The sequence below is a fragment of the Triticum aestivum genome, chromosome 2B (genome assembly GCF_018294505.1).
Source record: "Triticum aestivum cultivar Chinese Spring chromosome 2B, IWGSC CS RefSeq v2.1, whole genome shotgun sequence".
Lineage (NCBI taxonomy): Eukaryota > Viridiplantae > Streptophyta > Magnoliopsida > Poales > Poaceae > Triticum > Triticum aestivum.
Window position 1 is genome coordinate 251,632,598 of NC_057798.1, and position 14,722 is coordinate 251,647,319.

Here is a 14,722-nt window from a genome sequence, read left to right on the forward strand (position 1 = left end):
TTTGATCAACGAGCTAGTCTAGGAGAGGCATACTAGGGACACGGTGTTTTGTCTATGTATTCACCCATGGATCAAGTTTCCGGTTAATACAATTCTAGCATGAATAATAAACATTTATCATGAATAAGGAAATATAAAATAACAACTTTATTATTGCCTCTAGGGCATATTTCCTTCAGAAAAGAAAAAGGCCCGTGAAGAAGAAAACCATCGCCTTCTCAAGGATGATGTTGAGAAGAGAAAGGCTGAAGGAAAATCTGAAGGCTGCTCCAAATGCAAACATGATCCCAGTGCTGCTACAAAGCCAAAGAGTGCACCAAAGAAGAAACTGGCTACACCAGCCAATGAATTTGCTATGAGTGATCCTTCTGATGATGATGATCCTCCTCCCACATAGGATGAAGTTGCTGCTACTCTCAGCGAGCAAGTGAATATCACCACTTCAACGGTGCTGCCTGATCTTCGGGTTCCTATTACTGCAAAGGCACTACCGAGGAAGATCATTTTAAGGAAAACTCCACCTACCATTGTAACTATGAAGCAGCGCGTGGACACAACTCCTCATCCAACTGCTATCAATATGAAGGATTTGTTGTTGATGCTCTTGTCAGTTCTACCAAGCCAAGCGAACAAATTCCCAAGCCTGATGTGAAGACAATCAAGGCCTATACTACTCGAGCAAAGTGCTCCTCGGGTTGCTGCTCCGAAGGAGAAGAATGCTCCTCAAAATACAACTCCGAAGGAAAACGCATCAAATGCTCTTCTACAGATTTTGTCCCACACTTTCATTTCTCTCGCTTTGAGCATGGGAACAATGAAATTCGGGTGCACAATATTGATGATATTTGAGATGAAACTTTTTGGTGCACTATGGATGAAGATAAGATTCATGATTACACTGGTCCTCCCATGCCTGACCATTTAACATTCGAGAATCCGACACTCTATAATATGCTCACTTACACCATTTGCCCTCTGGCCGAGATGAACACAAATAAATCTATTTCAGATGGTCTTCGGAATGCCATCTATGCAATCTCTAAGCAATATATCTTCAATGCTGAGGACATGTTTCTGCGTATCTTGAAAGATTCTGCTCAGTATCCGCACCGCCTCAAATTTTATGCACCATGGATCTAGAAAGTTGTTGATCACGCCATGCGCACAGAGTATGTGTCAAAGCAAAGTCACAAAAGCTTCATACCTCCAGTTCACCACACTTTGAAGATCATGGAAGATATTCCTTCGGGTAAATCACCCGTGTCAAGGCCTCATGACTATCACAAGCACTTTGACGGACCACGTCTCCCTCAGCATGACAGAACGATTTCGCATCAACCTCCTTCACATCTCGAAGTCAGTCTGCACACACAAAAACTGCTGCTGCAGCACATTGCTGAGGATCGACGCGAGAAAGAACATCTTGCCTCCGTACTGAATGCAATCAACAGTCGCACCAAAATTGTGCATATGATTGCAGATGAGAATAAGAAAAGGCTCTAGAAATTGCTTCGTAAGTTCTTTATACAGAAACAACTTCTCAATGTCAATCTCAAAGAGTTCTATGATTACATTGACAAAGGCTTCTTAATTGAAGATTTCCAAGATAGAGGTACTCCTTCTCTGCCTGCTCGAGAGCCAATTACTGATCTTCTGCATCTCAAGCTTCGCAAACTGCTCGACGAATATGAAGCTACCTCGCCGACAAAGAAAATGATGAAGGAAATCTGCTATCCCATGCTCTTCAAGTGGCTGCTACAGATATGCCTGCATCCTCTCAGCACCAAGCTATACCCGAAGGAAAATCCACCGATGCTGAAGTCGAAGCCACTCCCGCCACTTCTGAAGCCGAACTCTTCTCGGACAGTTCTTCTGGAGATGCCACCGAGCGAACCAAGTTCTGCTCTTTTGCACTCATGTTATTCGTCACCTTTTTGACACTAGTTGACAAAAAGGGGGAGAATTACACCAAGTTTCGATTGATTTGCTTTCTGCGTTTCTTTGGTTTGGTTTCATGTGAACTGTTTTAAGACTATGCTCTCCAAGTTGTAAAACTTCTGTGCTGTAATGTTAATAACCCCTCCCGCTGCACTGTTTCTGTCGAAGCATTTGTTTTGCAGGTGGCATTATTATTGGAATTTATGAATGACTAGGTAACTGCCCATGCGTTGCCACGGGAAAATAAAGAACTTGTGAAAACAAATAACCAGCTATCAGAAAATGTCCATCGCCACATACTTCTTGTTTGCAGACATTTACCATTTCAACCTCCCTTTTTTTCTCCATCGGCTAAATTTTCTTTGTTATAATTACATGCAACTGATAAAAATATTCTTCGTGTTACATTGATCAAGGGGTGCTTCTGCTTTTCGATACATAATTGATGATGTGTAATAATCAGAAAGATAACAATCAATCAATCTTCCGCGGACCTTTGAGAAGTTTGTGAGAACTGGATCCATATAACCATGGTCTGTTCTCTTGACGGGAGAGCTAGATAGTGTCTCTTGACGTTTGTTCTCTCTATGACCCAACTGTATTATTACATGTCTAGATTGTATCTTTGGTTTGGGAGAGCCCAGATAGTGTATACTACGGGCAAAAGACTGGGAGTATAAATATATACATAATACATATTGCTAGTCTTCCCAGGATATTTGGAACAAATTTCCAACCTGACTAAGAGTACAACCAGACTCTCAGAATGATGAGTCCCTTCTAGCTTGCAATTGATTTACATTTTCTGCAGCACGAATAAAATATAAAGATTAATCAGTGTGTATTGAGCGCCTGATTTTCATAAGAAATATGGCAAATATATTCGTTGGATGACCATAACAGAGAGAAAGAGGAACATTGTAGCAATGAAGATAAAGCAATATAGCAGTACATAACTGCATCATGCACGCTAGCCCCCCATCAGGGCATTGCCTGTAGAAGATCCTCGTAACTATACCACGGAAAATGTATGTCAAATATGGCAATTAAGCAGACAAGAAAATTAACTGAAAATTATAAACAGAAAAGCATTTGCAAATTTTGAAAGAATTTAACTCACCAAGCCTCGCAGCATCACTGTTGACCTTTGTTGCACCGTTCGCTGCCTCCTTCTAGCAGTTGACGTTCTGCTGGTCCTTCCCGTCCTCCGGTGGCTCGGTTGATAAAAAGGCTCGGCGATGGTTCTACGCCGGGATGGAATAGGGCATGAGGCTGAGTCCGCCCGTCCAATAATGAAACTGTGGAAGACGCTCGCGGGGAGGATTCGGCAGTGCTGCTCGGGGCGACGACGTTGGGAAAAGGGCTCGGCGGCGGCAGTCAATGTAGCTGCACAGAGACGGCGTGGGTCTGGGCTTCATGTGTTCTCCATTGCTGGCGCAGACATGAGGCGAGTACTACCAGCGCCGCGATCTTCCATGTCACGGTGCTCCGGCCTTTTCTCGTCGAGGAGGATGGTGGCCTCATAGCGCGGTCTGTGCGGAATCCCAGTAGTAGCGTAGGTAAGATATTGCGTACAAGATATTCGTATAATAAGAGGAAATCGGGAAAGGAAGGAGGATATTTTTATGGGCAGTAAAAATGAATACATATTAGAAAAGGAAACAACGATAAGGAAGAGAAGAATGCAATCTCTGATTTGATGTGAATTGATTGCGTAAGGAAGAGAACAATACGGGAATTTATTACTGTTACCAAAGATTGATCCTGGTTTGTCCGGCCAGATGAAAACCGATCTTAAATAGAAAACCGGGAAGAGGAGGAAAGTCGACGAAGGGGTGGGGTTATCGTAAGAGGGGGGAGGACGAAGGGATGGACGACGAGTGGAGACGGAACGTTATGTTTCTTTTAGGTAGTAGAGATTGCATTTCAATCTCGATGGATTATATATCATCAGTGCAAACCATTGAGTCGAATGATTGAAATTTCCTCTGTATACATCAATACTTGCAGGAGAATTAATGCCATATCTTTCACCTTGCATACATTTAGGGGGAGTCTATTTCATCATCGAGCAAAGTAACACTTAGTCACTCTTGTTTGAATTACTTTTCACTTATCTATCTTCACTTTGATGATTATCTGTTTTGTCAACAATCGTCGAAAAAGGAGGAGATTGTTGGTGCAATGATTTGCCTTCTTATGTTTTGGAGTTTGTTGACATAAATAGTATGGGACTTATGTGGTTTGCTAGTGCACACAGAGTAACAGGTGCTTGGGATCAAGAGGAGTTTGATTCAAACGACGAAGATAATCCCCTGCGCAGCAGTGAAGGTTATCACCGAAGATTATGATGGCAAGAGTGACCCCTCAAAAATTGTTGATGAGAAGCAATTGGTTCAGTGCTTGTTCGAAGGAAGTGACTGCGTTCGAGAAGTTTGAAGACGAAGTGAAGATGTAGCATTTATTTTGTTGTTTCTCTTCTCTTTATTGAGTCATAGGACCAACATACTATTAAAAGGGGTGTAGCGTTCAAAACTTTGATTCTCTGATGCTAAACCCAAATCCTATGAAAGTTGCGAGGGAAAACTCTTTGTGTTCCGAGCAAATACTTGCAAGCAAGAGACTGTGATCTTCTTCGCTGCGAGAGATTTGTCTCAGACCGAGGAGTTAGCATTACTTGTTTCTCAAGTAATGTTACCGTTGCTCCAAAATCCAACTGTTATGAACGTGTCGGTTGGCCATTGGCTGGACTGCGTGTGCAAAATGGTAATTTCCCATCCGGGAAGGTTGCGGCTATAAATAGCCACCCCACGCAGGCATTCTCCGGTGGCTGCTTCGTTTGATTATGAGAAGATTGTTGAGCAACCCCCTCTCTGAGCGATTTGAGTTCAAAATCCATCGACAGAAAACCCCTAGAGCCGAAAAATTAGATAGTGGTTCGGCATCACTCGAATCTAAGTCCAGTACGCTCCGCCTATTACTCTTGAGAGCCCCAAACTCTCTAGATGGTTAGGTGTCAATTTTTTCAGAGACCAAGAGTGATTGTGGTTCTCGAAGAAGAAGTCTGTAAAAGTTCGGAGATAGTCTCAAGTATCTACCACGAGTGATTGACATTGGTTGATGAACCAATTGTCAGGGAGAATATGGCAAAGAGAGTTTATCTTCTGTGTTAAATCACAACCCCTCCAAGCAAACGTAGTCCTTGTGCAGAAGAACGAACTGGTCAAACAAATACCTTGTCGCCTTTGAGCATCATTGGCTACCTCTGTCCCTCATCTTTACCTTCATACTATTTTCTGTCATGCGATTCGCCTCGATGCATGCTTTAGTTTTCACTCGGTAGTTTGTATTCGCTCAATGTACCCTGTTTTTGTTCGCTCTGCTGCCGGGTTCCGAGAGTTATGATATTTTCAAAAGAAATTTTAAACCTCCCATTCACCCTCCCTCTCTGGTAGACATGCTTCGTTCCTACATATATTGTCAGGTACATTCATAACTAGTCAAATTTAAGACAGCTAATTTGGGATAGAGGTAATAAATAAGAAAACGAACACTTTTGGTTGATTTTGTACCTTTTTGCACCAAATATACTGCTCGTGTGTTTATATCTTCGAAGGTCTTCAACCTGTAAGAATAGATGATGATCCCTCTCGTTCTCCAAGTGAAATGATACCTAAAGGCGGATGTGTGTTTTCGAGTGACATAAAGATAAGAATAAATAGAAACCAAAAAAACAGCAAAACAATGGCATGATGAATCGTTTTTGCTTGTCCGTTCTGTAAGTATATATCCGTTCCTTTCTATTTCCCACTGTTAAGGAACCCCACACAACAGATTTCAGACCCCACACCAACATCTATATCGGCATGATATACAAATGGAGCACAGACAAAAAGGAAAATCAAACTTTGTCTATATATATATGACCCAATATCATCAATCTTGGCGCAGATTGACGACACATAATTCTTGTTTGCCCGGACTGCGTGCCACAAATCCCCTTCCCTATAGGCAAAGGGAGAAAGATCATACGACCATCGATATAATATATAGTCTGTTCGGACTCCCTCCGCCTTGCAACTCCACTCCCGAAGCGGGCGGAGCGGCGGCAAACACATCAACTCTGTGAAGGGAAACGTTTCCTTGCGGCGCGCCGGCGGAAACGCTCGGCCGGTCGCGTACGTTTCGTTCGATCGAGGGCGATCGTGTGGCCCGCGTGTTGGCTCATCCTCTCAGCCCCACATGCTCCCTCTTCCTTAACCCCAAACCCCACGTCACCCTTCCACGCGCCCACAGGACGCATCACTATGGCTCCCACGCCACCGCTGTTCCTCATCTCCTTTCTTCATTTTCCCCAGTCGCCTCTGCTTCAGACTACCAAATCCACCATGACGCACATCCCAGCTCTCTCTCGTCTACTCTACGCCTCGCCAGCCGCCGGACATCTGCACCCAAAGCCAACCCACAGCCCCAACGTCCACCCCACAGCGCGAGCGACCACGACGGGGGGCGCTCCTGCTGCTGCGACCCGGGGCGATGCGCAGGGGTCATGGCGCGACGGTGGATGAGGGTGCTCGTGGCCATGTTAGTTTTTGCTGGAACCGGCGAACCATTTTGCTACAACCGTTTTTGGTTTTGTTACTACTGGTGTTTTGTGCATTTGTGCTACATCCATCTCCATGACATCACTGTTTTTCCAGTCGATTTTTTGCTACAACCATGTTATGATTTTGTTGGAACCGAAGATAATTTTTGCTGGAACCGGCTCATGTTTTTGCTACCACCCACCCCACCCAAAATCTGCTCCCACCGTTATTTTGCTGGAACCGGCTAACGATTTTGCTACGATCGGCCAGGATTTTTGCTGGAACCGGCTCCGCAGTTGCTGCAACCGGCAAGACGACGTGCACATTGGAGCTGGAGTTGGAGCGCGCTCACCGGCGATGTGGTTTTCGCTGGAACCGGCTAGTTACTTTGCTACAATCAGACTTTGGGGATTTTTGCTGCTATGTTTATTTTTGCTGGAACTAGTGTCAATTTTTGTTGGAACCGGCTATTCATTTGCTACAAGCGGATTTTCTGATTTTTTGCTGCTATGGTTGATTTGCTGGAACCGGGCAGCGGGGATGGTGACCATGCTGGAACCGGGCAACGGGGATGCTGGAACCATCGGTAGCTTTTGCTTCTACCAGCAGCAATTGAAACAGCAATTGAATCATCGGTAGTTTTTTTGCTGGAAACAACAATTGATTTTGCTGGAACCTGCCTAAATAGAGTTTTTTTTTTTGCAATTGTCCAGCGGGGCAAGCGGCCACGGCGTGCTCCGCCTGCGAGCCGGCGGGCAGCCGCGGTGAGCCGGTGAGCGGTGGCGGTGAGCCGGCGAACAACGGGGTGTGGGCTACGCGCAAACCACCGTAAAGGATATGATGGATCTGAAGCGAGGAAGAACGGGACGCGCGTGGGGATAGCTCGCTGAATCATGCGGTCCTAGGGACACTAATCGTGCGGCTGCGCGGGGACCGGCCGAAACGTTTGGACCGGTGCGCCGGCGCCTAGCGCTGGCCCTCTGTGAAGCGGCCAGAAAGGAGTGGAGCGGCATGCAGTTATAATTTGGGGAGCGGAGTGGCGGCCCCGCATACAAAGAACCTTTGAAGTTCGTTGATAATTACCCACATTTACCACAATTTACCGGTTCGCTGCGGTCACGAGTCGCAAAACAGAGCCAAGCTCGTTCCGTTGTTCTGAGGACATGAGAAGTTGGGAGTTGACAACCGAATGTATTTCTTTCTAGATTCTGAAATGGGCAGAGAAGTAGGGAGTTCAAAAGTGAGAAGTGGAGTTGAGAATTCGGACGAGTGAAGAGTTGTCGAACAGGGTCATACTATCCAGCACATGCACATCGGCACCAGGATAGTGTGCATGTTGCGTACGTTGTTGCACTATTGGCACGTACGCTTCCATTTATGTAGGCACATCCTGATATGCTTAATTCTAATTTCCACACGTTTTCCTGTAATGATGATTTTCAAGAGATTTCTCAGATTCTCTCTGGTGCTATATTGCTTATTAGCAGGGTTGCCCATACTACGCCTGACGGGACCGATCAGAACCCGTATCTACGCACGAGCGAGCAGTCGAGATCCGATCCCCTCTTCTTCTATCCTTTTTGGCAGCACCCGATCCCGTCGTTTCCTCGGCGAAAACGACAGCGCGCCGCACCCGGCATGTGCGCGGCACTCCACGGCGACAGTGGCGTAGCGCGCGCGCGTACACCGGGGGTCCGTTGATCCGGTAATCGCAACCTTGATGGTTAGCCCGTGCCGACAATGACGCGAGGCAGTGCGTGTTACGTACTCCTCCGGTTCGACGATATCTTAGCTGTGGCCGGCTGGCTGGCTCATGTCAGCACGTGCGCGCGTGAGGCGGATGTGAATCGGTGTGAACGAAGCGTGACCGCCGCCACCCTCGATCGTGTGCTGCCCGATCTGCTCTTGGTCGGATTCCGGTCAAAATGGCTCTGATGAACCTTGAAGGGTTCTGCACACGTGCTGGAATGCATTGTGCACGTACGGGGTCGGAGATCGATGCGGAAGCGAGAGGATCGAGTAATTAATCTGGCACGTATGCCTAGGTTGTGCGTGCGGCTCGTGTCTTGTTTGGCTCTTTCCTGCTTACCTCTGTCCTGATTTATTGGTCCTTATTATATTTCGTGCGAAATTTTGATCATAATTTTAACTAACAAAATGTTTAACATGTCACAAAAAATTATATCATTAAAAACTACATTCAAATACGAATCCAGTGATATACTGTATTTTTCGTTCACATGCATTAACATTTTGTGAGTTAAATCTTAGGTCAAAATTTGACACAAATTTTAAAAAGAACCAATAAACCATGACGAATGTAGTACTTCTCCTTCGCGGCAGATGCGCTCTGTCAACGCAGGGGAGACCGCATCAGGCCGGAAAGAGTTTTTAAGAGGAGAGATGCACTACTGCTACTATACGCGTCGTCGGTGCACTCGTGCGCGCGTTTGTCGGTGTTAGTGTTGTTTGGTGATCGCTTGATCAGCGCAGCGCGTGACTCCGTCGTTAACGCAAGGGGTGGTTAATTCGCAAAAAGAAACGCTGACGGCGGACAGGCGGAGAGAAATCATGTGCATCATTTTTAACACAGTACAGACACAAGCGCTTATACATACGCGCATATACTCACCTCTTAAATGTATACACGCACACTCTATCTTTATGAGCATACACGAGAGACTGAGCCGGCATTTTATCTTGAGATTTACGAGGTCATCGTACGTTTCGTCGTCGACGAAACGTCTCCTCCCACTGAAAGCGCACCACTGAGGGCTGAAGATATCACTGTCCCTCTAATCATCCAACCACAGATTGAGATTAAAAAAAATCGAATTAGGGGCACATACCTAGTGGACTGCCACCAGGGGCGGACCCTATTAAACGCTTAAGCGTCCGTTCGCAAACTGGCGCCGCGTCTAGTTGGGCTCAGCTCATCTTGCCTTTTTGTTCTGTCTGCGAAACAAAAAAATGTACGCACTTCCGCTGGTATTCAAACCAGCGACCTCCTGGCCGTTCGTTTCTTTTTGTCTTTTTCTCATTTGAATGAACTTTTTTTCAAAATTGATGATTTTTTTGAATTTAATGAACTTTTTTCTGAATTTATGAACTTTTTTGAAAAATAATGAACATTTTATGAAAGTTGATAAACTTTTTTTCAAAATCTATGAAATTTTGTGAAAATCAATGAACTTGTGTTGAGTATATGTACTTTTTTCTAATTCATGGGTTTTTAAATATCTGTGAACTTTGAAATTTTGTTCACATTTTCCCCCAAAAGAATATGTTTTTCTAAAATGTATGTGCAATAATTAGCGCGGCTATAAAAGTTCTTAATGCTCTCGCGTTGAAATCTTCACAGTAGTAACGTGCACAAATCCTCACAGTAGTAACTTCTTTTGGAGGTTTTCGCTCTATAAATTTGCTTCGTGTTCCTAGGCCGGCCCACCAAGTGTTCAACCTAGCAATGCTCGCCAAGCAGGCTTGGCGTTTGGTCAAAGAAGAAAATTCTCTAAGTTCCCGAGTTCTAAAAGCATTCTACTATCCAAACAGTGATATTCTTCATGCCGAGTTGGGACCTCACCCATCACAAGTATGGAGAGGTATTTGCGAAGGTGCTTTGGTCCTAAAACAGGGTCTTATCAAGCGAATTGGCAACGGGCAATCAACAAGTATATGGGATGGTAATTGGCTACCTCGGGATCACATGCTGAGAGCTCTCTATCCACGATCGGCTGAACCTCCTATGGTGGTCGCCGATCTGATTAGAGCAGACAACAGATCATGGGACCAGGATCTCCTAAAGGAACACCTACAAGAACCGGATATTGATATTATTCTAAACATTCCATTAAGCATGCGCAATACAGAGGATCAGTGGGCATGACATTACGCGGGGAATGGTGAATGCTCAGTTCGGTCAGTTTACAGAATGTTATCGAAACAAAGAGAAGAAGAGAGGATTGGCTGGAGCATAGATCGGCACAGTCGGACACACAGGCTGTTCGCAAGGGGTGGGAAACCTTGTGGAAACTGGAGATGCCGGGGAAGATCAAGAACTTCGCATGGCGATTGGCACGAAATTCGATCCCTACTGAAGCTGTTCGCTGTCATAGGAACATGTCTTACACAAGCATATGTCCAATATGCAAGGGTGCTGAGGATAGCTGGAGGCATGCGCTCATTGAGTGCAATATGTCCAAGTGCATATGGACATTACTGGATGAAGATTTGGTTGACATGATGATCCAGTGTAGATCGGCTGATGCAAAGATATGGTTGCTGGAGATGAAGGAGATGATAAAAGAAACTGAATTTATATCCTTGCTTGTGCCATTATGGTCTATTTGGTGGGTCAGAAGGAGGGCGATTCAGGAGGAAATCTATCAGTCCCCAATGGCCACTTTGTGTGTTATCAACAAATATTTAGATGACATGTCGCTGATCACCAGCAGGAAACTGAAGAGGATGCCAGGATGTGTTTATAGGTGTAAGAAGTGGTCGCCACCTGCGGAGGACTATCATAAAATTCATGTTGACGCAGCAGTCCTACGGCAAGATTCTAGGGGTGCTCTCGCAACTATCTGCCGGAGTCACGAAGGCATATTTGTGGGAGCTTCGGCCATGGTGATACAGGGAATGAATGACCCAGAAATTCTAGAAGGTTTGGCGCTAAGAGAAGCTTTTTCTATGGCAGGGGACCTGAACATCAAGAAGGTCCATGTGGTGACAGATTGCAAGTCACTGGTCAATAATCTCAACATTGAGTATAGGGGACCAAGCTCCGTGATTATAAGGGACATCAAAACAAGTATGTGGTCTTTTGAAGATGTCAAGGTGGAGCACGAGATGAGAGAGTCTAATGAAGAAGCTCATTCTCTAGCAAAAGCTGCTTTATCATTAGAGTTGGGGCGCCATCTGTGGCTTTGTAGCCCCCCTGAAATCGCTTGTATCCCAGATATTCTTCCGAGTTAATTTAGCTGGGTGGTACACCTCAAAAAAAAAAAGCGCCGTATAGGAGGGAATTTCCTAACGGACGCACATTGCGTCAAGTTGCCGCTGTTTCGCACAGACCCGAGCAACAAGCGACCAAGATGGGCCGGCCCAATTACGAGACCACATATGCGCTGCACGGTTTTGGGAACCTTCTGGGACGTTCCTGAGCGGTTTTGGGAACCTTCTAGAAGGTTCCTGAACCGGTTTTCACTGGGTTTTTTCTGTTTTCATTTCATTTTTCTTTCAATATATTTTTTATTTTCCATTCTTTATTTTTATTTTTTCGTTTTTCTATTTCTTTATTTCTTTTTTAATTCCTTTTCCTTCTCTTTTTTCCTTTCAAAATTTAAAAAATTATAAATGTTCGAAGTTAGAAAAATGTTCTTGTTTTAATTTTTTTTATTTCAGCGCCACCCCCGTCGCGGCTTCGGTGTTGCCTCCCGCCCAGCACTGCCACTTGAGGCAGGCAGCTCCGGCGCTTCTTCTGCCTGACTCCTCAGCAGCCCGTAACTCCTCCCGAGTCCAGCTCCGCCACCTCCCATGATGCCTTGAAGTGATTTGTTCCATGGCAATGGCGATGGACAATAGTCCTGAATCGGATAGGAGCGTCGGCCACCGGACGCCCCAGCATGTTGTAGCCTCTGAAATTCCGGCAGGGTGAGTATGCTAATTCTTAGTGTGGTGCGTGTGTGGCTCATAGTAGCTTGTAGAGATGGAATTTCTTGTGTAGAATTTGTAGTAGCTGATTGGTGCCTTGTTGATACTCGCGTGAAATTTGGTACACGTGTTCTGATGGTCAGGATGGATATGGAATTACGGATACTAGAAGTAAAAAAGGGTTGCACATGTGAAGTTGTAAATCTTGTTGTGTTTGTGTTGTTTTCAGAAAAATGGGCAGGCACCATGTTGAGAGAAATTTAGAAAATCATGCGCTCCTGCTACCATATTTGTTGTTGCTCTCAATTAGTGTGTGATGCATGAATTAGCAAGCTGGAGAAATGGAGTAGCGAGCAACAAGAAATGATATTATATACTTGTCGGTTTGAATATTATTTACCTAAACGATATGAGACATATATTTCCTTCTATTTCATAACTTTCTCTTAGCTCAGCTGGTTAGCACGAGAGCCCGTCCTGCTGTCCAGGTCGTGGTTGTGGGTTCGACCCCCCCCCCCCCATTTTCGTCTTCTCTTTTCATGCTCACCTTACAAGTGGGCCCACAGCTCAAACAAAGAGAAGATAAGTTACAAACAGTATAGGGGTATTTTCGTCATCTACCTTCGGCCAACGTCCTTTGACATGACGGTAATCATGAAAAATGGCTTTTTTGGGCACACATCTAACAGAACAGTGGCATTTTTGAGCAGTCAAACTTTTTAGTGGCAAAACTGAGTAGTATAGTAAAAGCGGTGGCAAAACTGATAAAAACAACTTAAAAATGTTCTTTTTTTAAAATGTTCCTCTTTCAAAATATAGTTCACAAATTACAAATAATGTTCGCTCTTTCCAAATTTTGTTCAGAGTTTTGATATGTTTGCACACGCAAAAATGTCCACTTTTTCCAGAAATGGTCATATTAAAAAGTGTTTTTTTTAAAATTTGTTCACATATTCAAAAATTCCTCTTTTTATAATTTGTTCGCACATCCAAAAATTGTTCACATCTTTTAAAAATTCCCAAATTTGTTCGAAAATTCAAATAAGTTTCCATTTTTATAATTGTTCGCAGATTAAAAAATTGTTCACTTCCTTAAAACTTGTTCGTGATTCTCAAAAAATGTTCCCGTCTTAAAAAATTCACAAATTCAAAAAAGTTTCTGTTCTCAAAAATTGTTCACAAATTCAAGAATGTTCCTTTTCTGAAAATTATTCAGAAATTCAAAAATTCAAAAATTGTTCGCATTTTGTCAAAACTTGTTCGTGATTGTCAAAAATTGTTCCGAATTTGAAAAAATGTTCCTGTTTTTTCAAGATCTGTTCACAAATTCAAAAAATATTTGAGTTTGAAATTTGGTTCACAATTCAAAAAAGAAATCACGTTTTATAAATTTCAATTTTTTTTCTTGTTTATCAAAATTGGTCGTAATTTTAAAAAAGGTTCCCTTTTTAAAAAATTGTCCACAACTTCAGAATGGTTCCTGTTTTTAAAATTTGGTTACAAATTTGAATAATTGCTAACATTTTTTGAAACTCGTTTGAGTTTTTGCCAAAAACGTTTGGACTTTAAAAAATTTATTCAGAATTAACAAGAAAATATTTAAAAAGGAAAACTAATGTGACCTGCCGATGTGACTAGTTCTAAAGCATTCGCGTTGGCATTGGCCACAAGTGTTAACCAGTCGTGGTGGCTAGCTAGGTTTGCATACATTTTTTTTTGCATAGACTAGGTTTGCATACAAGAGAACCAACGAGTGCTCCTCGTCGGTGCCCTCTGCGCCGCGTAACGTACTTGGCGCTCGAAGGAGCACGGTAGCGGGCCGGCCCAGCATCGCTCACGCCAGATGCTAAAAAAAACACACAGCTAATAGACCTAGCGCGTCAACCACTGCACCAGGTTAACTTTGTGTGTATAATGTACGAAAACAATTCTAATTGATCCATGCTTGAACCCCATTACAAAGTATTTGTGAAAAAGGGGACGAAAATTTAAACATAGATTCACGAATTTTTAAACGCTTCATCAATTTTCGCACAAAGATCATGGATTTCAAACAAATGTTCACAAAAAATCAAAATAAAAAAGTTCACGGATTTGAAAAAACGTTAATCGATTTGGATAAAAAAAGTTCACAAATTTGAAAAAAGTTCACCGGATTATGAAAAAAGTTCACCGATTTAAAACAAGTTCATCACTTTTGATAAAAAAAGTTCACAAATTTTAAAAAAGTTCATTGAGTTTGAGAAAAAGTTCATCGAGTTTGGAAAAAGTTCATCAAATTTTAAAAAAAGTTCATCGAGTTTTAGAAAAGTTCATCAAGTTTGAGAAAAAGTTCACCAAATTTGAAAAATATGTAGTTAATTGTTTTTGCGTCGAACCAGGAAGAAAGAAAAAAGAAAATGGAAAGAAGAAAAACGGAAAAAGGAAAATGAAAAAAATAGTACATGGAAGAAGTGAATGAGAAAGGTGCATGTAATCACACTAGGCTTGGTTAGTGTGGTGTACACCGAACCAGCAGGTTGCCTGTTCTTAACCCAGTGCACCCA

At 43.4% G+C, this 14,722-nt stretch overlaps 1 protein-coding gene across 1 annotated transcript; it reads left to right on the plus strand.

Annotated features, from left to right (window-relative positions):
* Positions 1 to 6,261: 6,261 nt before the first annotated feature.
* On the plus strand, positions 6,262 to 7,932 carry LOC123041160 (uncharacterized). The gene is made up of 3 exons (XM_044463850.1): positions 6,262 to 6,522; positions 6,795 to 7,159; positions 7,238 to 7,932. The coding sequence occupies exons 1-3, from the start codon at positions 6,475 to 6,477 to the stop codon at positions 7,290 to 7,292; spliced, it is 468 nt and encodes a 155-aa protein (XP_044319785.1). The 5' UTR covers positions 6,262 to 6,474; the 3' UTR covers positions 7,293 to 7,932.
* The last annotated feature ends 6,790 nt before the right edge of the window (positions 7,933 to 14,722 follow it).